The sequence below is a fragment of the Cebidichthys violaceus genome, unplaced genomic scaffold (assembly GCF_023349555.1).
Source record: "Cebidichthys violaceus isolate CVI_PGR_0920_01 unplaced genomic scaffold, fCebVio1.0.p SCAF_35, whole genome shotgun sequence".
Classification (NCBI taxonomy): domain Eukaryota; kingdom Metazoa; phylum Chordata; class Actinopteri; order Perciformes; family Stichaeidae; genus Cebidichthys; species Cebidichthys violaceus.
Window position 1 is genome coordinate 2,826,445 of NW_027176539.1, and position 23,061 is coordinate 2,849,505.

At 44.1% G+C, this 23,061-nt stretch overlaps 1 protein-coding gene across 1 annotated transcript in view; it reads right to left on the reverse strand.

Moving 5' to 3' along the window:
- grin3bb (glutamate receptor, ionotropic, N-methyl-D-aspartate 3Bb) overlaps positions 1-21,677 on the reverse strand; it is a 36,711-nt gene extending 15,034 nt beyond the window's left edge. Inside the window, exons 1-3 of the mRNA XM_068725385.1 lie at positions 21,177-21,677; positions 2,220-2,866; positions 1-711 (exon numbers count right to left, since the gene is read on the reverse strand). The exon at positions 1-711 is cut by the window's left edge and continues 382 nt beyond it. Of these exons, the coding sequence (XP_068581486.1) occupies positions 1-711; positions 2,220-2,866; positions 21,177-21,677 (1,859 nt within the window). The remainder of the gene's footprint in view (positions 712-2,219; positions 2,867-21,176) is intronic.
- Positions 21,678-23,061: the final 1,384 nt, after the last annotated feature.

Sequence of the window (23,061 nt, forward strand, 5' to 3'; positions counted from 1 at the left end):
ACCAGGATGCCCAGGCTGGTGGAGAAGAAGGGCGAGGTGAAGTCAATCACTCGGCTCCGAGCGGAGTTGATACTGAAGGAGGTTACGGCCATGTCTGCCAGTCCGTTCAGAAGATCTCCCACGAGCCCAGTCCAGCGCCCCCCCTTCCACGCTCCGTACTTCCCGTCTCCTACGATGTAAAGGTCGAACTCGAAGCCCAGGTCCTCGGCCAGTTTCTCCAGCAGGTCGATGCAGTAACCGTAGCAACACTTGCTGTGCTTTGCAGGCAGGAAGCTGCTGTTCCCTCCGGCCACCTCCCTGAAGAATCTCTCCAATGTTTCCGAGTTGTTGGTGCTGGCGTCCAGGCAGTACTGTCCGGCCGGGCAGCTGCCCTCTTCGTCCACGTCCCGCGTGAAAACGAAGGGATGCTCCACCAGAGTGACCACCCGAACCCGACTCCCCACCACCGGCATGCCCGGCCTCCAGCGGCCCCTTGTCCTCCCGCTCATGCCGTCTGTTCTGTGGCGAGGTTTGGCCCCCTGCCAGACTCCCTGGTCCTCCACCTGCAGCTGGCCTCCCTCCCAACTGCCCACCGTCACCCAGGTGGGCTGACCCAGCGCGTCCCGTCGTAAGCTCCAGATGTGGAAACGCTGTGAGGTGAGGACCCGAGACCTGTTCTGGTGGACTCGGACTGGACCTGTGAGACCGGAGAAAGACGTGTTGGACAGGAACCTGTAGGACAGAAAAACAAAAAAAGAAAGAAAACAGCAGCTAACACACACACACACCAGATGAGCTTTGATCCGCTCTCTGGGTGGTTTTGAGATGTCCAGGTTCTAAGATTTCACAACCTAGAGAAACAAAGTGATGTACAGCAAAATGATCTTTTGTTGATCAAAATAAGAGGGGTTGAACCTTGTACTCACTTTCTTTACAGAAAGCCGTGGTTTTCTGTAAAAGTAGGCTGTTTAGTCTCTTTTAATACACAAATCAGATTTAGATTAATTTGTTTGCACAATAAAACAAAGCAGCAGACAGACAGAGTGGGTACAGTGCTTCTAGAACCAGGACAGAGTTCCACACTTAACTCTTCTCAAGTCACAGTCAACACCTGGACAGATTGTTTTGAACTATGCAGTGAATATTCATGGTCCTCAGAGGATTTCATTTAGGTGCACCACAAACATAATAAGCTGATGTTAAACTGTCTTTATATTTACTGATAACGTTCACATGTCCGTGTGATGAGTCTGTGATCTGACTTCATATTAACTCTCATGTTTCGGTTTCTCCTCACGCTCTTTCCTTCATTTCTTTTGTTCTTTTCTCCTGCTGCAGCTGATAATCCATCCTCTGAGGTTTTTATCTCTCAGTCTGAGTGTAATTTCATTTCCTGTGAATGTGTTTGATCTTTTCTGTCACTAAACTGAATGCAGCAGTTAAACCTTTAATACCCCTCAAACCTGTAGCTTGTCTTGATCTCAGTGCTTCCTGCGACTGCGGAGGGCCAATAGAACATTAGCTACCCAAAATAATTAGTGCCCGATTGCAAGCACGGGTGTGGTTTCATAATGAACGGGGGTCACTCACGCTTTTCTGGACTGGAAAATGAATTAAAAATAGAAATGTAACAAACGTATTCTCACGTTTTAGTCATGTTATTCTTCTTCTATTTCAAATTAATGTAATACAATTGGTGTCTGAATTAAACTCCTTTTGTCTGTTAAAATAGTTATTGTTGAAGAAAAGAAGAACATTGATATACGGAAGTGTATATACTATATATATGTAAAACCAACATGTTTATATTTACACACAGAGAAAATAGAATAAAAGTTACAGATTGCATTTATGAATATGAAAATGAATCTGTGTGTTTCCTCTCTCGGGTCCTACAGTCTTAGCTCCTCCCGTCTGAGAGGGAAGGATGGAGGCTTTTCCTCCACTGCTGATAACACACAACTGAATCCACAGTTTGGTGAGAAAATAATCAACATTCAAAGAGCTGCTGGAGAAATATCAGAACTCATTGGGACTAAAATGAAAAAAGAATGTTAATATTTCACTGGCACGGATTACATTTGCTAATGAACACTGATTATAAATGTTCTGCTGGTGTGTAAACACGAATCATTTCTGTGAGTTTAGACACATTGAGGTCAGTAAGATATTTAAATAACAGAAGAAGTCAATATTATTATTACGTTTCTCAGAACACTAAGAAGTATATGTGTTCTTACCTGGACAGGTACTGTCCGGAGGACGGCACCTCGTGTTTGTTGGGTTTGTCGTAGCAGTTCACCATGTTCTGGATCAGAGCCAGGTCCGGTCTCACCGCTGTTGCCGCAGCTATAGCCCTGGTGACGAGCTGCAGGGCATCGCTGACGTAGAAGTCGAGCGGTTTCCTCTCCACCTCTCCGTAGGCCAGCAGGCCGAGAGGCAGCCCGATGGCGTGCAGCGCGTCCGGGCTGAGGGGCTGGCCCAGCACCCAGTGCACCATGGGTAACGTGAGGCCCAGGTCCTGAGCGCTGCGCAGCACCGCCGCCGCGCACTGGGGGTCCGTTCCGAACAGCAGCACTGATGCGGGCGAGGGCTGCTTCTGTCGGAAGTGTCGGGACAGGAAGTCGTGGATCTGAGTGTCATCATGTGCCGACTGTGTCAGGTTCAGGAGGGCACGCACGTGCCAGATGACTCCTCCCCCACCGTCCCATGATGCACCGCTCCAACTCCCATTGTCCAGCAGCCGCAGGAGACCCCGAGCCTCCTCCCAGCCTCGACACAGAACCACGGTACCCTCTCTCCAACCAGACCGCTGCAGAACCGTCAGCAACAGGTTGGACAGACCGGACTCTGGAACCCCCATCGCCATCTGCAGGTGGAACCGGTTCTATGCAGGACCAGGAGTTAGAATCAGGAAGAGAACCAGAAGGAGAACAACATGTCAGAACAAATCATCAGATATCAATCAGATGTCACAGAAAATTAGAACCTGTCTGGTGACTTGAGAGCAACGTTCCACTGACCAAGAGAAAACCATCAATTAACCATTAAAGAGCCATCAGAGAACCATCAGGGAACCATCAATTGACCTAAAAGAACCATCAGGGAACCATCAATTAGCCATTAGAGAACCATCAGAGAACCATCAGGGAATCATCAATTAGCCATTCAAGAACCATCAGAGAGTTGAAGAAGGTCCTCAGGAGAGCTCCCTGCACTCCAAAAGACCTGAGTCTCCTCAGCAGATAGAGTCTGCTCTGACCCTCTTTATAAAGTGCATGAGTGTGGTTAGTCCAGTCCAGTTTATTGTTCAAGTGAACACCCAGGTACTTATAAGATCTCACAATCTCAATGTCCATTCCCTGGATGTTCACTGGTATGGGAGGAGAGTGTTAGTCCACCCTAGCACTTTGGTTTACCAGAGTTGATATGGAGGCCGTTCCGCTGGCACCATCCTATAAAGTTCTGGACGGTTGCTGAGGTAGTCCAGGATCCATGCAGTGAGGTGGTGGTCCACTCCGGTCTGCTCCAGCTTGTCCCTCAGAAGCAGAGGCTGGATGGGGTTGAAGGCACTGGAGAAGCATGACTCTCACAGCGCTTCCAGCCTTCTCCAGGTGAGAGAGGCATCTGTGTAGCAGGTAGATGACAGCGTCATCCACCCCGATGCCAGATTGGTCGGCGAACTGAAGTGGATCCAAAGATGAGCTCACCAGGGGGCAGAGATGTACAAAGACCAGCCTCTCTAGCGTCCTCATCAGGTTTGACGTTAACGCCACCGGCCTGAAGCTGTTGAAGTCCTTGGGTCACGGGGTCTTTGGGACTGGTACCACGCAGGATGTTTTCAACAGCTGTGGTCCTCTCCCCAGCTTCAAGCTCAAGTTGAAGACGTGCTCCACTATCCCGCAAAGCGGGTCTGCACTGAACCTGAGGAGCCTTGAGCTGATGCCGTCTGGACCCGTGGCCTTTCTCACCTTAATCCTTTGATACAAACGGAAATTAATGAATTGTGATTGTTGGACCTAAAGGACACAGTGAGTTTTAGTGAAAAATATAAAGCATATAAATATAAATATAAGCAGAAAGAGAACTCCTTTATGAGTTCATATGATCTAGTTTCTAATGACGAACAATGGCAGAGACGTTATTAATAATCATCGCTGACTTCCTTCTTCATGAAGACATGGTTCTGTCTTCAATATGGTTTCATGGAGACACGGATCAATAACAACTGTGTGATTAACAGATTAAAAAGCAGTTGATAATTAATATTCTGTCAATGAACAAATTAATGAATCAACTCATTGTTTCAGAACTTCCTGAAGCTTTTTACTTACTTTATGCAGAAGGAGGAATTAATCAGGACTCAGATCCTGGACATGTCAAACCCCCCCACAAAGAGGAGGACATGGAGACCCTGGACATGTCAAACCCCTCCACACAGAGGAGGACATAGAGACCCTGGACATGTCAAACCCCTCCACACAGAGGAGGACATGGAGACCCTGGACATGTCAAACCCCCCCACACAGAGGAGGACATGGAGACCCTGGACATGTCAAACCCCCCCACACAGAGGAGGACATAGAGACCCTGGACATGTCAAACCCCCCCACACAGAGGAGGACATGGAGACCCTGGACATGTCAAACCCCCCCACACAGAGGAGGACATAGAGACCCTGGACATGTCAAACCCCCCCACACAGAGGAGGACATGGAGACCCTGGACATGTCAAACCCCCCCACACAGAGGACATAGAGACCCTGGACATGTCAAACCCCCCCACACAGAGGAGGACATGGAGACCCTGGACATGTCAAACCCCCCCACACAGAGGAGGCCATAGAGACCCTGGACAGGTCAACCCCCCCACACAGAGGAGGACATGGAGACCCTGGACATGTCAAACCCCCCCCACACAGAGGAGGACATAGAGACCCTGGACATGTCAACCCCCCCCCACACAGAGGACATATGAAGGAGAGGAGGATGAAAGAGGATGAAGAGGACTAACGATGTCCTGTAATATCTATGTTACACAGAAATAACTTTTATTACAATACAGTGTTTGTGTTTCTGCAGATTAAAGCAAGAATCATTTCCTGAGGACAAAATAAAAAGCAGCTGACTCTTCGTTACTGTTTCTGCTCAACACAGCTGAATACAAACAGCCCTCCAGGTCGGGTCTGTCCTAGGGCATCCTGGGCAATGTAGGAAATCACTGACTAAAGCAGAAGTCATGTTTAAAATGTAAAACATGACAAACCCAAAAACAATAATCCTCTGTGTCAAAGGGTCACTTCCTGTTGTTGATTGGATTCATGTTCTCAATCCCTCGTGTGTTGACCTGAATCCATCGCAGCTAGTTCACAAACACTAGTTTAAAAACAACACATTAAATGGTAACAGGTTGGTTGTTTTAGCTCTGCTACATCGCTAACCAAAACCCTTCACTTTTTCTGACACTTGAGTTGTCAGAATGAGCACACATTGCACCATGATAGATGGGTTCAAAGCTGAATCTTCTGTTAACCCTAACGAATTACAACAACCCCTCTGTAATTCTTAAAAAATGTGCCAATGGGCTCAGTAAAAGCCTGATGAGGCTAGCCATGGTGGCAATAGTCCTGGGGAAGGTTAACCATGGTGAGGATAGTCCTGGGGAAGGTTAACCATGGTGAGGATAGTCCTGGGGAAGGTTGACCATGGTGAAGATAGTCCTAGGGAAGGTGAGGATAGTCCTGGGGAAGGTTAACCATGGTGAGGATAGTCCTGGGGAAGGTGAGGATAGTCCTGGGGAAGGTTAACCATGGTGAGGATAGTCCTGGGGAAGGTTAACCATGGTGAGGATAGTCCTAGAGCGGTTAACCATGGTGAGGATAGTCCTGGGGAAGGTGCATGTTTTCCATCAGGAATGATACCTTAGCCACCTCTCCTTTCTCCCACCACTTTCACTGGATCAAGGGGGCATCCCAGCACACAGCTAGCTTCCCAGTGTGCTGAGTCTCCTCCTGTCAGCAGTGGAGAAGCTGCTGCCCCAGCAGACCACTCCATAAAAGAGTCTAAAAAACCCCTCAGGAGCTCCAAAAGACCTGAGTCTCCTCAGCAGATAGTCTGCTCTGTCCCCTTTTCTTCATTTGTGTTGTCCTGTCCAGTTTATTGTTCAGGTGAACACCCAAGTACTTGTAAGATTTCACCATCTCAGTGTCCATTCCCTGAATGTTCCCTGATACAGGAGGACAGTGTTTGTCCACCACCAGCTCTTTGGTTCTCCCTGATTTGATCACAGGTGGCTGTGATCTGATGTTGTCCTGTCATGTGTTGGATGCTGCTATTTGACCCTGTCTTGGCTAACTCTCACTTGTAAAAGAGCTATTAATCTCAATGTGACTTCCTAGTTAAATAAAGGTTTTATATATATATATATATATATATATATATATATATATATATATATATATATATATATATATATATATATATATATATATATATATATGTGTGTGTGTGTGTGTGTGTGGAGATGGTTCCTATAGCACCAGCCTTTGGTGTCCCTACAGGACAGTGTTGTTGGGTTCCTGGTAACCAGAGAGGGTTTTAAAGCCCATCCAGACGCCGCTGATGTCCTTCTGCAGCATCTGATCCTCCTCCTCAGCTCCCTCTGCACATCCTTCAGCTCCTCCTTGTTTACTGACCTTAATGCCTTCTTCTCTTTCCTGAATAGAGCCTTTATCTCAGGAATAATCCACAGTTTTCTGTTGGAAAAACCCTGTACAGTCCTGGTGGGTTTAGCATTCTCCACACAGAAGTTGATGAAGTCCATTACACAGTGTGAGAGACTATCGATGTTCTCACATCAGCATCAAAACCTTCCACATAGTGGAGTCACAACTGTCCTTCAGAGCCTCATCAGACGTCTCTTCACTGTGTGAGTGACAGCTGGAGGAGGAAGAGGAGCAGGAGGAGGAGCAGATCATGACCAGATCTTCTCAGGGGGAGAGGTGATGAGTTCTAATGAATACAGTGTTTGTTTGTCTCTGGTGGGATATGTAACATATTGAGTGAATAATGGAGGGTCATGATTAAAGCCACCAGAGATTCTTTGTATTCACTCAACAGCAGATATCAGAGTTCACAACACTAGTGTCCTTTAACAATAACCAGCTTTAGTTTCTAAACTAAACCTGAACACTGAGAAACTTCATGTTCTCTCATTAAAGAAAGCGTCTCTGTACAGACTGTCAGGAATACTGAAACTACTTCTAATAAATACGTTGGTTCTAAAGTAAAGTTTCTGAACCATGTGTTGAAACGGAGGATCAATGAAACACAGAAACAGAAACGAGATCAAAGAAGTCGATTCAATAAAATATGAATTAAATATAAAAAGGACAAGGGATGAAAAGATGTGATACACAAACCTGATTTCCATCCATCCACCTTCCCAATAAATATTTCATAGTTTCAATACTCTGTTCCTTAAGATGTCATCACTACCAGCAGAAATAATGTATACAGTATACACACTGTATACACTGTAATACACTGTACACACTATATACTGTGTGTATACTACCTCATGTTTACAAAGCAACCAGTTACATGAATTAGTCCATACCAGCATTACACTATTGTCTTACTGTTCACACATCTCACTGTGTGGTTGTTGTTGTAGCTGACATCAGGTGGCGATGACATCATCAGATGTTTTTATTGTGGTTGTTTTCCTTTTAGAATAAGTCACATGACAAGGCGGGAGGTGTTCCTGAAGGATGACCTCAAACTATCGTTTGTTATCATCTTAGTGGATCCATTTAGTCCAGACATCTGGTTCTTCAGATTACTGAGAGAGCCCTGAATGTAAGATGACTTGTTTTCCCTCTGACCGCTGCTCAGCCGAACATTTATTCAACTCATCACTTCAACTTCTCAAGTGGATCCCAAAATGAAACGTAAAAGTTGGAGTAACGTAAAGCTGATGAAAATAGAAGAGTACTGCGTCCTGGTTTAATGAATCTGTTTCAGTGGCTGAGGAGCTCCGATATGATATAATCAGTTTCCTCTGCAGGAAAACATCATGAGTGTCTACAGGTTTCCTCTGAGCTGCTAACTGAGCACCAAGTGTAATAAAGTGAGACGACAGCAGAGCTGCCGGCTGCTCGCTCTCTCTTTAGATATGAACGAGCAGTTAATAAGCTCTCATTACTCCAGCAAACACATTGAAACCAGTCTGGAGAGAAGTACGGTGGCCCTGAGGGTCAAAACACACATTTAGCAAAATGTTTTTGTGTTTAGTAAAATATTATTTTGTCAAATGTAATAAAATGTTATCTTTGTGAAATATGATTTGATAAATGTCTGTTTTGTGAAATGCACGTTTGTGTTATGTGAGATATTGTGAATTATGAAAGGACGTTGTGATTTGACCCTCAGGGCCACTGTAGCTGCCAGCTTTCTCTTCATCACCAAAATACTCCGCCTTCAGGCGACCAAGTTCATCACAACACTGAAGACGGATCTGTCCTCAGAGTGCTGAATTATCTGACTGGTGGATTTTAATATTTATAAAGTACCAAAGCTCAGTGAACACCACAGAAGAACCCGGTTTGTTTCTCCACTCATAGGAAGCAGCTTTCATCTCAACCAGAATAATAAAGCTCCTCATTATACATTTGGACACAGCGTCCCTCTTCAGGACAAAATCAGCTCATAATTCAAGACTCACTTTGGCAAAATAACAATTTAAGTCATCAAATATATTGACAGTTGGTAACTGTTTGAATCAGAGATAAAACTAGGACACAAATCCAACATGTCCCTCAAACTAAACAACACTTTTCATTGTTAGGGTCTTTCTTCTGTTCTGATGTGAGGGTCACAGGTCAGAGGATGTCGTATGGTTCCACATTTTAAAGCCCTCTGAGGCTAATTTGTGATTTGTGTTATTGGGCAAAAACAAATGATCTCTGTAAAATAAGGACAACCTGCTGTTACATGATATTTAGATTATATACATTATATTCAGATCTGAGTTCTGTTTCTGAGCCACATCTCAAGTTATTCTGTTATTCTCTGCTCTGCAGAGTTTAAATTAAGCTGATGATGAGGGTGAATAAGGCTGTGGGACCCTCTGAACTTCAGATCAGCCGTGACGTCCTGATCCGACCCCCCCAGAGACCAACTGAAGACCTGGATCCAGACCAGGGCCGAGGCTCGAATTAAAGACCCTGAGGTCTACTTTGCGTAATGTTCAGGCTCAGAGGCTCAGCTTGTGTTGTCTTCCAACAACAGGAGTCCTGTGCTGTGTTTTATCAGCAGCACTCAGCAGTTCTCTCTTTGTCCCAAAGACCCTGAACGCATCTTGGCTGACAACATAAAAGTGTCCCAGAAGGAAATGACAAGAAAAACCGAGACCTTAACAGACTCTAGAGTTAAAAAAAAAAAAGAAGTTAGTATTTTATTGTCATATACATACACGAAATTTGACTTCTGCATTTAACCCATCCCTAGCTTATTGGGAGCAGTGGGCTGCTGAGAAGTGCCCGAGGAGCCATTAGGGGTTCAGTGTCTTGCTCAGGGACACTTCGTCACAGGACACGTCCCAGCCAAGGATCGAACCGTCAACCTTGTGGTTACCAGACGACCCTCTTAACCCAGTGTAGTAAAAGTAAAATGAGCGTGGTGCATTCAGGAAGTAAAATGAGCGCGGTGCATTCAGGAAGTAAAATGAGCGCGGTGCATTGAGGAAGTAAAATGAGCGCGGTGCATTGAGGAAGTAAAATGAGCGCGGTGCATTCAGGAAGTAAAATGAGCGCGGTGCATTCAGGAAGTAAAATGAGCGCGGTGCATTGAGGAAGTAAAATGAGCGCGGTGCATTCAGGAAGTAAAATGAGCGCGGTGCATTCAGGAAGTAGAATGAGCGCGGTGCATTCAGGAAGTAAAATGAGCGCGGTGCATTCAGGAAGTAAAATGAGCGCGGTGCATTCAGGAAGTAAAATGAGCGCGGTGCATTCAGGAAGTAAATTGAGCGCGGTGCATTCAGGAAGTAGAATGAGCGCGGTGCATTCAGGAAGTAAAATGAGCGCGGTGCATTCAGGAAGTAAAATGAGCGCGGTGCATTCAGGAAGTAAAATGAGCGCGGTGCATTCAGGAAGTAGAATGAGCGCGGTGCATTCAGGAAGTAAAATGAGCGCGGTGCATTCAGGAAGTAGAATAAGCGCGGTGCATTCAGGAAGTAAAATTAGCATGGCGCATTCAGGAAGTAAAATGAGTGCGGTGCATTCAGGAAGTGGAATGAGCGCGGTGCATTCAGGAAGCAGAATGAGCGCGGTGCATTCAGGAAGCAGAATGAGCGCGGTGCATTCAGGAAGCAGAATGAGCACGGTGCATTCAGGAAGCAGAATGAGCGCGGTGCATTCAGGAAGTAGAATGAGCGCGGCGCATTCAGGAAGCAGAATGAGCGCGGTGCATTCAGGAAGCAGAATGAGCGCGGTGCATTCAGGAAGTAGAATGAGCGCGGCGCATTCAGGAAGCAGAATGAGCGCGGTGCATTCAGGAAGCAGAATGAGCGCGGTGCATTCAGGAAGCAGAATGAGCGCGGTGCATTCAGGAAGTAGAATGAGCGCGGTGCATTTACTGTATGTAAATGTATCATGAAAAGAAAGAAGGTCATTAGACGTCAACTTCAGATGCCACGGTGACAGTTCTGGTTATTATGGTCTGTAATGGACATCCAGCAGCACAAAGACAAAAGCTTCTCCACAAAACAACTATTGCCGAGTACGACAAGTTGACGTTGACGAATAGGGGCAAAGAGGTCAGGTTTAGCCTCGTTCACATCACTTTACTGCTACTCGTAGGCGAGAGAGTCACATCCCACATATCTAGCAGGCTAAACATCTGGATCTGTTGGGTAGCGACAGCCAATGAGAGCGCAGGACACGGGTTGAGGGTAAACGTGGGGGAGGAGTCACCTGTAACAACAGAAGATGTACTGGATGTGCATTTGAGGAAGGAGGCTGTGTGGAAACCAGGGCTCCAGACAAGGGTTTAAAATGAACAATTATTTCCATTGTAGATCAATCTGTTGATTAGTTTATTAATTACTTGATTAGTTGTTTGGTCTATAAAACCAAATCCTTAGATGGCATCTTCAATTATCTTGTTTTGTCTACAACTTAAAGATATTCGGTAAACTGTCAAAACAGAAAATATTCATATTTAAGAAGCTGGACTGAGAATAACTCAAACCGATAAATCAATTACCGAAATAGATGCCGATTAATTTGATAGTTGAGAACGAATCGATTGTTTTAGTTTTCATTCATTCCAGTGCATGAATTATGGATTTGCAGCGAGGAGCTGCCAAAGAGGAGGAATGTAATGAGAGTCATTTGCATTGAACGTGTTGTAACTCTGTGATGTTGTTCATTCTGTACACATAACATCATGGATCTGGTTTCTCTCATGGTCACGCTCTGATCTGGTTTCTGTTCATCTAACAGAGTCAAAGCAGCATGAAGGATTTAGAAAAGATAGCTTGGCTCTGAGTGAAAGGACTCAGGATTAATCTCAGGAATATGGTTCTAGCACCCTGTAGTGACTGGTTTCTGGTGGAGGAGTTATTGAAACAGTCCGACATGAGATGAAGGAGCTCTTCAGGAGAAAAGGAAGAAAAACATGGTGATTTGTGGTGTTTAGGAAACTGTGTGATGATGTGAGAAACTCTCCAGACAGCATCCAAAATATACTGTGAGTGTATTCTGAGCCTCATGCACGAAGTTCCTCGCTTCACATTCATAAAACCTGGTTTTTAGGATCCAGACTAAACTACTCCATCAGAGTACAGCAGTGGAGAACTAGCATTGCGTTGTACTTCATTCTCATTATAAATACATGTATTGAAGTAAGAAGTACAATAATTCCCTCGAAGCGTGAATGACAAAGAGACACAAGACGACTAGAAAGAGGCAAGTGTCTTCTGTCTCAGCGGCCCGTTGTCTCCTCATCTGTCCACGACTCATCAGATGGAGCCTGAGTCTTTGTTTTCATTTCTTTACTTCTGTTTCCTCTCCTCACAGTATTTGTACCATGAAACTACTACAAACCTGTGTATTTGTACCTACATGTCAACATTAAACTACTACAAACCTGTATTTCAGTTTGTCTTCAGTCTATCTTTAGCCTGTCTTTAGTTTGTTTTCAGTTTGTCTTTAGTTTGTTTTCAGTTTGTCTTTAGCTTGTCTTCAGTCTGTCTTTAGTCTGTCTTCAGTCCGTATTCAGTCTGTCTTCAGTCTGTCTTCAGTCTATCTTCAGTTTGTCTTCAGTCTGTCTTCAGTCCGTTTTCAGTCTGTCTTCAGTCTGTCTGCAGTCTGTCTTCAGTCGGTCTTCAGTCTGTCTTCAGTCTATCTTCAGTCGGTCTTCAGTCTGTCTTCAGTCGGTCTTCAGTCCGTTTTCAGTCGGTCTTCAGTCCGTCTTCAGTCCATCTTCAGTCCGTCTTCAGTCCGTCTTTAGTCTGTCTTCAGTCCGTCTTTAGTCTGTCTTCAGTCCGTCTTCAGTCCGTCTTTAGTCTGTCTTCAGTCCGTCTTCAGTCTATCTTCAGTCTGTCTTCAGTCTATCTTCAGTCTGTCTGCAGTCGGTCTTCAGTCTGTCTGCAGAGTTGTGGCTCTGTCTTTAAAGACAGTCTGAGGTTCATCTCAGTAAAAGCTCAGCAGTCCAGAGTCTTTGATTAAAGAGGACAGACAGATCAATGAGTCTTGCCGGCTGCTGGCTCTGATCCAGCCCACATCCATCACATCAAGCACAGAATACATTAAACCAGCAGCTGTTTACATCCAACATTTAGGTAATCACTGCTCCAATCACGCAGGCCCACAGCCAGCTGGACGAAGTTGGTCCTCAGCTGGTGTCCCTCCACTAGGTCCAGATCTGTCTGTTAAACAGAGACAGGCAGGTCGCTCTGGTCTCACCTCCTCACCAAAGTAATGACTTTACATTTGTCAGTACTCTCTTTATAAAACATGTTTCTGCAGCAGTGATCTGATTGGAGCAGAAACTAGGTCAAGTTCCTATAAAGCCTAAGTGACGTCTAAGCCTCCGCTTATGTCACCAGCAGCACCTCAGACCAGCAGACCTCTCCTGTGTCTCAGACCAGAAGACCTCTCCTGTGTCTCAGACCATCAGACCTCTCCTGTGTCTCAGACCAGCAGACCAGCAATGGTGGTCTGAGACACAGGAGAGGTGAGAGGTCAACTGATGTGACTGTTGTTGTAGATTGAATTAACTGAAGGTCACAGTCATTACAGCACTGATGCATGCTGGGATATGTGGCAGCCTGCCAATTTCACAAAATGTTTCGGAGTGTGACCAACAGCATTATCTGTCACACACACACACACACACACACACACACACACACACACACACACACACACACACACACAGCGTTAATGTGGAGCATTTGATTGGATGAGGAGTTGAGAATAAAAACAAAAAAAGTTTTCTTTCACAGCTTTGAGACGACAGATGATAACAGAACTCTAAAAACAACACTACAGTCTGTAGAATAATGTACTGACAGAATCTGATAGTCTGTAGTATAAAGTACTGACAGAAGCTGATAGTCTGTAATATAAAGTACTGACAGAATCTGATAGTCTGTAGTATAAAGTATTGACAGAAGCTGATAGTCTGTAGTATAAAGTACTGACAGAATCTGATAGTCTGTAGTATAAAGTACTGACAGAAGCTGATAGTCTGTAGTATAAAGTACTGACAGAATCTGAGAGTCTGTAGTATAAAGTACTGACAGGAGCTGATAGTCTGTAGTATAAAGTACTGACAGAATCTGATAGTCTGTAGTATAAAGTACTGACAGGAGCTGATAGTCTGTAGTATAAAGTACTGACAGAAGCTGATAGTCTGCAGTATAAAGTACTGACAGAAGCTGACAGTCTGTAGTATAAAGTACTGACAGAATCTGATAGTCTGTAGTATAAAGTACTGACAGAAGCTGATAGTCTGTAGTATAAAGTACTGATAGGAGCTGATAGTCTGTAGTATAAAGTACTGACAGAATCTGATAGTCTGTAGTATAAAGTACTGACAGAAGCTGACAGTCTGTAGTATAAAGTACTGACAGAATCTGAGAGTCTGTAGTATAAAGTACTGACAGGAGCTGATAGTCTGTAGTATAAAGTACTGACAGAATCTGATAGTCTGTAGTATAAAGTACTGACAGGAGCTGATAGTCTGTAGTATAAAGTACTGACAGAAGCTGATAGTCTGCAGTATAAAGTACTGACAGAAGCTGACAGTCTGTAGTATAAAGTACTGACAGAATCTGATAGTCTGTAGTATAAAGTACTGACAGAAGCTGATAGTCTGTAGTATAAAGTACTGATAGGAGCTGATAGTCTGTAGTATAAAGTACTGACAGAATCTGATAGTCTGTAGTATAAAGTACTGACAGAAGCTGACAGTCTGTAGTATAAAGTACTGACAGAATCTGATAGTCTGTAGTATAAAGTACTGACAGAAGCTGATAGTTTGTAGTAGAAAGTACTGATAGGAGCTGATAGTTTGCAGTATAAAGTACTGACAGAATCTGATAGTCTGTAGTATAAAGTACTGACAGAAGCTGATAGTCTGCAGTATAAAGTACTGACAGAAGCTGATAGTCTGTAGTATAAAGTACTGACAGAAGCTGATAGTCTGTAGTATAAAGTATTGATAGGAGCTGATAGTCTGTAGTATAAAGTACTGATAGACAGGTTTGTCTGTTTTGGAACAGTGGTTCATTATTCTGCTCTATAACAGGCGGCACTATCAGAATCCTTCCAATCTCTCTCACACACACACACACACACACACACACACACACACACACACACACACACACACACACACACACACACACACACACACACACACTCACTCTCTTCTTCTATTGAAGTCGAGCAGCTGAATAGTTCGATAATGAAATCTGTGCTCTGTTGAACCTCTGATCCACTTCCTCTCAGCTCTCCTTCGTCTCCTTCCTCACTTCCTATCTTCCTCTATCTCCTCTCATCCTCTCCTACGTCTCCTTTCTCACCTCCTTCTCCTCCTCTCTTCCTTACCTCCTCTCCTCCTGAAACAGGTCTGACTTTGGTTAAACAAGGACCGGATGGCTCGTAGTACTGACCCAGGTACCTGTATTCCTGCAGTACCCCCACAGGACTCTCTGAGGGACAAGATCCGACGATCCTTGGAGAATCCTCATCGTTCCTCCTGGAGCTGAGGTTCCACAATCGGTCTGAGACTCCTTTGAGAACCTCAGAACAAACTTTCAGGAGGCTGAGCAGTGTGACACCCGATAAATGGAGCACACCTTCTGGTCCCCCTTTTTAAAGATGGGAGGAACCGTCTCGCTCCACCACTGAACAGGAAGTGTCCTCAACCTCCACGAGACACAGAAGAGGCTTTTCAGCCAAGACAGCCCAACGAAGTCCAGAGCTTTCAGCCTCCCAAGGTGAACTTCATCCAGCTGTTTGACTTCCTCACAGACTTCTACCAGAAACATGGAGTCCACGAGACTCTCTGTGCGTTCTCTCCTCACAGGTCTCCATGGATCCTGGTTTTATCTGGACCCACTGCTACTATTGTTATTATTGTTAGTCACATTTCTACTACTAGTACCGTTACTATTACTGCTTTTATTACCATTATAGTCTGCTGCTGTTATTATTAGTACACCACAAGTAGAACATATTCCTTTGAAGCCAGCTGTGTCCAGAGGAGAAGTTCTCATTCTGCTGTTCATTGGTGAGCTTCAGTCCTGCTGACACAGCAAATCCTGCTGGGAGAAGAGCTACTCTGATTCTCTGGTTGATACAGAAACTTTAAGCAGAAGAAGAAAGTGAGGTAGAGGAGTTCAATCAGCCGAGAGGTCTCAGAGCTGCTGCTGTGTGAAAGAGGTTTGATGATGGATTTAAAGTTCCGTCTCACTGCAGGTTTATTGCAGATGTTTCAAGTGTCACATTTATAAAATAAATAAAACACAAAGACAACATCAGGACACAGATCAGAGGACACAACACCACCAACACGGTGTTTATGGACAATCCATGACTGGCAACAAAGTCCAACAACCACCAGGCAGTCGTCCCCCCCCCCACCCCACCCCCACCCCACGCAGCATCCTCTCCAGGACTCCACCCAGAGATTCTATGAGGACCAGATACTCCAACAGTCTCTCAAGGACTCACGTTGTCCCCCCCAGGAACTCTCTGTCCAGGATTCCCTAACCCACCAGAGAGGTGACCTTCCCCGTCCCTAGAGCCTGGTTTAGATGCCAGATGCCAGCCCACCTGAAGGGTCACTAACTCTGAACCCCACGGCTGGTGGGCTCCATGTAGTTCTTTCAGAATGAACCAGGTGGTTCAGGGGCTGACCCTCACAGGTCCGGTTCTGTGCTGCAGCTCCAACGTTTCGGTTCATGACTGATTCATTGATGGACTCAGATTCTCTGAGGGGTTAAATCACCAATGAACTCATCATTTTAATGTCAGTTTCATGTTTTCGTGTTGGTGTTTCTGTGATTGCTGCTCTTTAATGTGATCTTTTCTCTAGCAGTTAAAGCTGTGAGCCGCTCACAGACCGAATACATCAGAGGAACACTCGATCCTCTCGTGTCCGTCAGAGACGACCGATCATTTCACAGCAACAACAGATGAGAAAGAGAAAGAACGACAGCAGAGAGGTGGAGGATAATCCTCCTCTGATCAAAGACTTTCTAAACAGTAAATAAATGTTTCACTTCATCAGAGAGAATCCAGCAGCTCAGAGTCACACTGGATTTATTTCACCGCCAAACACAACAGCTACACAGCTACACAGCTACACAACTACACAGCTACACAACTACACAAGAAGTGAGAGGAAACAGAGACTGTCAACACTGCCAGAGGATTTCACACTGCAGAGGAGACAAACAGCCAAATACTCTCTGGGGAAAGAGATATAATATAAAATATGATCAGTGTGATGTAACGGTGCAGAAATAAAACAGTTCAGGTTTGGACTGTTTATTCTTCACAAACTGAAGAATAAACCTCATTAACACAAAAAACAACCTAGAAAGTTATTCAGAATTCAGAATCATATCGTTTCCAGTGCTATATCTTATGAAAAGTTATTCCTCATTTTTTGTTGGTTTTCCTACTAAAGTACATTATAATACATAAATACATTGTTTTCCTGCTCAGGGAACAGATTTCACACAGTGTACTGTGAGTGTTGCTGAATCTCATCAGATGGTTGTCATCATCATTATGGAGGGTTGAGTGTGAACACAGGAAAACTAAACGACTTCCATTAAACAGATCTGTGCTTGAAGACAGTCGCTGGTTTTCTCAGCAGCAGAAGAGACGACCTTGAAAGAGTGTGTTATTATTCAGTTAGTGTGCGATGTTACAGAATAAATAAGAGTCTCATCTGTAACCTACTTAAGTTCTATACTGAATATAAATATGTCTTATTTGTGTTATCAGTTGGAAATGTTCCTCACTAACGTCTGAGAGCCTGAAGGCAGCTCAGGGCTCTGTGTGTGTGTGTGTGTGTATGTGTGTGTGTGTGTGTGTGTGTGTGTGTGTGTGTGTGTGTGTGTGTGTGTGTGTCTGTGTCTTTGAATGAAGCAGAACTTGTGTTGACGAACGTGAACTGAATTCCTGACAAACTGGAAGCTGTTAGTTCTCGTTTGTCCCACAGGACCTGAACACGTCGTCACTACATGTCGGTTTTTGTGTGTGTGTGTGTGTGTGTGTGTGTGTAATACGGGGTCTCCAGCTGGTCTGGGATCAGTCTGATAACTTATCAGCAGTCTGTTTATCAGCCTGCAGAGACTCAAACATCGGCAGCAATTATCAGCTTGTTAAGTCTCCTAACGAGGGAGTCTTAACGAGCTTCAGTCTGACAGCCAGATTAAAACATCACCACAGTTTAATTAATAAAAGGTCAGAGGTCACAAGCCACTCCCTGAGTGCTTTGCTATCAGACATTCAGGAACACTTTGTATTATGGTCTGTATGTTCCTAATTATGTTGATATTTCCTATAATTTGTTAAATGAATTCCAGTTAATCACTGAAGTTTGTCTCAGTCAAACATCCAAATTAACACATGTATAAAATAAATCATTTATTTACTTGGGCTTAAATGGAGCTGTTATTTCAGAAAGAACTTTTATTTACACTGAAATCAATCACTTTTCAAAAGTGGACAGTTTAAGCGGTTACTCAGGTGTTTACCTGCAGCTCTAAAGATCGTTGAACTAGAGTTATTTGTGTAACCACCAACAACTGAAATATAGATTCAAACTTTTCAATGAAAAATCACAAAAACTGTATTTCAAACATGTATCTGAACAACGGAATCCACTAAAATAATGTCAGTGGTGATTTCTAAGAGATAAACAACTTGAAGGCTTCTGACTGAGTTTACTTTACCTTTTGAATATGATTGTTTTTAGCTCTGGTGGATGTTTTTGGTCAATTCACTTTGCAACAGCCTCGATGTGGAAGTTATTGTTTAATGTGAGTTCTGATCAAAAACAAACGGGTCAGAGGGCCAGTTGAAACCAGTTAACAGAGTTCACCAGGGGAAGTAAAACCGGTCTAAACCAGTGAAACCAGTTCACCAGGTGATGGTAACTAGTCAAACTAGTTAAAGGACTAAATGTGTGAATAAAAGGTTGAAACTCTCCAGATGTTTAGAATCATAAACCTCTTTGGATTCTATTCATCAGTTTGATCTCAGCTTCCTGATGGCTCATTGGTTCCTGCAGCGATCAGAGAGGAAGTACTTAGTTTATAACAACAAATACTTAAAATCACTACATAGAATGTCTTCAACAACAAATACTTCATATCACTACATAGGATGATATATATATATATATATATATATATATATATATATATATATATATATATATATATATATATATATATATATATATATATATATATGTCCAGTTCTTCTTCATGGTAATAAAACTCTCTGATCAAATCCTCTGTTGCTCTCTGAGGTTTTTAAAGGTTTTTCTTGTTCTGATGTGAGTTTGTTGTAAAGATTTTAAAGAACTCTGAAGAAGAAGATTTGTGATTTTCGGCTGTAGAAATAAATTGAATTCACATTTATGGTGGGATTCATGTAGAAGATGAGGTTTGCAGTGAAACACTGAGGTTGTATCAGGCGGGTTCAGACCACTGCAGTCAGACTGCTTCATGATTGAGGAGAGAAGCAGAAACAGCTGATCGTCTCTGACCTGATGAGAGGAATCTGTTCTGTAAACATCACACAGCAGCTAGGTTCCCTTGCTGAGTCTCTGAGTCTCTGAGCAAATGTTGAGCTCCTTCAGAGTCTCTGAAATCAACAACAAACAGCAGCAGGAGGACGAATGCTTCACTTCAAACACTGAATCAGCTGTTTGTGGATTCAGGACTCAAATGAAACCAGAGTTTAGTTGTTCACGTCTGTCTCATTGAGACTCTAAATGATAAAGCTCATCACAATTATCCAAGAGTGATATGAAACTCTTCAATCGGCTAACAGTACAGACATCTCTAAACATCACATTAAATATGTTGGTGGCTCTGAATTATATTCTGTGTAGTTTGATGAAGAACAGGATTAAAAACAAGGACACCTGATATCAGCTTTAACTGGATTGTTTTTAGTGTGGAAATGAAAATCTCTGCAGAGATAATCTCATCAACACACACTCAGGCTTTTACTCTGAAAGCCTCCGGCAGGAAGTTCTGCACATTCTGGGTCGTTGAGGGACAAAAAATGTTTTAAACAAATCAATGTTTTACTGTTATACTGTAAATACCAGCAGAGAGCACAACTCCTTCAGACTGTAAATACAGAAGCTCTGGAGGTAGAAGTCTTCACCAGCAGAGAGCACAACTCCTCCCACACATCATCTCACTCTTCCTATTCCTCTCACTATTACTCTCACTATTACTCTTCCTCTCACTATTCCTCTCACTCTTCCTCTCACTATTACTCTTCCTCTCACTCTTCCTCTCACTATTACTCTCACTCATCCTCTTCCTCTCACTATTACTCTCCCTCTTCCTCTTCCTCTCACTATTACCCTTCCTCTCACTATTCCTCTTCCTCTCACTCTTCCTCTCACTCTTCCTCTCCCTCTCACTATTACTCTCACTCTTCCTCTTCCTCTCACTATTAATCACACTCTTCCTCTCACTATTAATCACACTCTTCCTCTCACTCTTCCTCACACTATTCCTCTTCCTCTCACTATTCCTCCCACTCTTGCTCTTCCTCCCACTCTTCCTCTCACTATTACTCCCACTCTTCCTCTTCCTCCCACTCTTCCTCTCACTATTACTCACACTCTTCCTCTCACTATTCCTGACACTCTTCCTCTTAATATTTCTCCCACTCTTCCTCTTCCTCTCACTATTCCTCCCACTCTTCCTCTTCCTCCCACTATTCCTCCCACTCTTCCTCTTCCTCTCACTATTACTCACACTCTTCCACTCACTATTCCTCCCACTCTTCCTCTCACTGTTCCTCTTCCTCTCACTATTCCTCCCACTCTTCCTCTTCCTCCCACTATTCCTCCCACTCTTCCTCACGCTCTTCCTCACACTCTTCTTCTTCCTCACACTCTTCCTCTCACTAATAGTTGAGTTTGATGCTTAAGAACACTGTTGATTGATAAAAGACGTTTAAAAGTGAAACTTTTTTCTGCGACTATTTGAAGACGTTGATTTTAACTGAATTTGTAATTTTGACTTTAAACTGAGGAATGTGGATCTGGTTTCTGAATAAACCTCTAAAATCATCAAATTCTATTTTTATCACAACGTAGACAATGGAAATCTGGACAAAACGTTTAATCTAAAGTTTCACTTTTGACGTCTTTTCAGCGGGAAACAAACAAACAAACAACAAACAAACTAACAACAGCTCTGCACTCAGTCACGGAGCGGCTGCACGTGCTCCTTATTTTACACCACAAACCGGATCTCAGCTGTTACAGAAACCTCCAGACATCAAGCAGCGGAAGGTCAAACCGGACCACACAAAACCACTAACCCCATACCCAGACCGGGTTAGACCACAACAAAACCGGGTTGATTCGGAGCCGCATGGCTGTACCGGAAGCGCACGTGCTAGTCGTACCTGGGTCCGGAGAGGCTCTCCGTGCTCAATGACGCTGAGGAACGGGATCTCCAGAAACGAGGCCATGAAGTCCACCTGTAGCAGCTCCTCGCGGCTCTGCGGGAACGCGAGCACGGCGGACACTCCCTGCACCACGACGCCCTGACACACGCACCGGAACAGGGACTCCGGGTCCGCGGCGGCCGGCTGGCGGGAAACCAGCTCCAGACTCAAGTTGAAGGGCAGAAAGTTGTTCCGCTCCCGGTCCCGCTCCGGGTCCCGGTCTTGGTCCCGGTTCATTGTGGCCGTCGCGCGGCTCAGCGCCGCCTGGACCTGCACGCGAGCTGCCCGTTGCGCCGGAAGGAGCGCACCCACGCGCACAGTGTGTCCGATCTGAGCCAGGAGGTGGCACGGCTGCGGGTGGAGGAGGCACGGCGGCACGAGAAGGAGCTGCAAAAGGAGCGAGGTTAGGAGAGTCCGGGACCAGGAGGAAGAGGAGGAGGAGGAGGAGGTGAAAGACATCCTGCTGCGCGCTCAGCATCGCTCTGCCGCTCCTCCGGTTTCTCCTTCTGCTCCGCACAAACACGGAGAGGAGAGCGAGAGGGGAGGAGGGAGGACTCAGGAGGGGAGGAGGTGCAGAGGAACTTGTGAGAGGAGAGGAGAGGAGAGGAGTAGAGAGGAGAGGAGGTGGAGGGAGAAGGGAGGACTCAGGAGGGGAGGAGGTGCAGAGGAGCTTGTGAGAGGAGGAGAGGGGAGGAGATGAGAGGAGAGGAGGTGGAGGGAGGACTCAGGAGGTGCCGAGGAGCTTGTGAGAGGAGAGGAGAGGGGAGGAGATGAGATGAGGAGGTGGAGAGAGGTGGAGAGGAGGTGGAGAACAGGTGAGTGTTAGAGGAGAGGAGAGGAGAGGAGAGGAGAGGAGAGGAGGAGGAGATGAGATAAGATGAGAGGAGAGCAACATGTTCATGTCTCTGAAGGTTATTCAAGGTTGAAAGTGAAAGTTCACTTTGTTCTTTTAGTCACTGATCAATAAACTTCATAAATAACACAGATTATAATTACTATTATATATATATATATATATATATATATTATATATATATATATATATATATTTATTAGTGCTGGGCAACGATTACAATTTTTAATCTTGATTAATCTCATCGTTATGCGCAAAATTCAATAATGATTTCAAAAGTAGTGTATTAGTCACTTGTATTTTAAAGTAGAAAAACTTTAAGAATGCTAAAGAATGTAAGAATGTTCCTCAGACCGACGTCTTCTCAACACTAGTCCTGCATGCAGTTTGTATCTCTCCACTTCTCTGTGGCGTCTGTTAGCTCGTCTTTAGTTTATCTCTACTCCTCCACACGCTGCATCAACGTAGTGATGAAGACTCCTCCACCGCTGGTTTGGTGATTTGCTGACATCAACGGTGTGGATTGCATTTAAAAAAAAAACTGCGTTAATGCAATAAAATAATTGTCTGCGTTAATTAATTAAGGCCTTAATGCGATAATAACGTGTTAAGTTGCCAAGCACTAATATATATATATATATATTTATCAATATTCATTGTGTTTATTACTATTTGAAGGTTTTTGGGAGATTGATGTTATTTTTAACACAACAATAAAGAAAAGAGTGTTTTGAAGTGAAAGTGTCATCAACAGTAAACATGAGACCACCTGAGTTCTTTCTCATGAATCATATAATAAATAATAATAAATGAATCATAAATGTATATTTGGTGACATTCAGTTGAATCATCATCTATGGGATTCTGATCTTAATGATGATTTACATTTTATACTCGGCAATGATAAAAATACGTTTTATTTCCTTCATTGCTTAATTTTCTCTGGAATGCAAATATGGTTTAGTTAACTTACAATGTATTCATATTTCA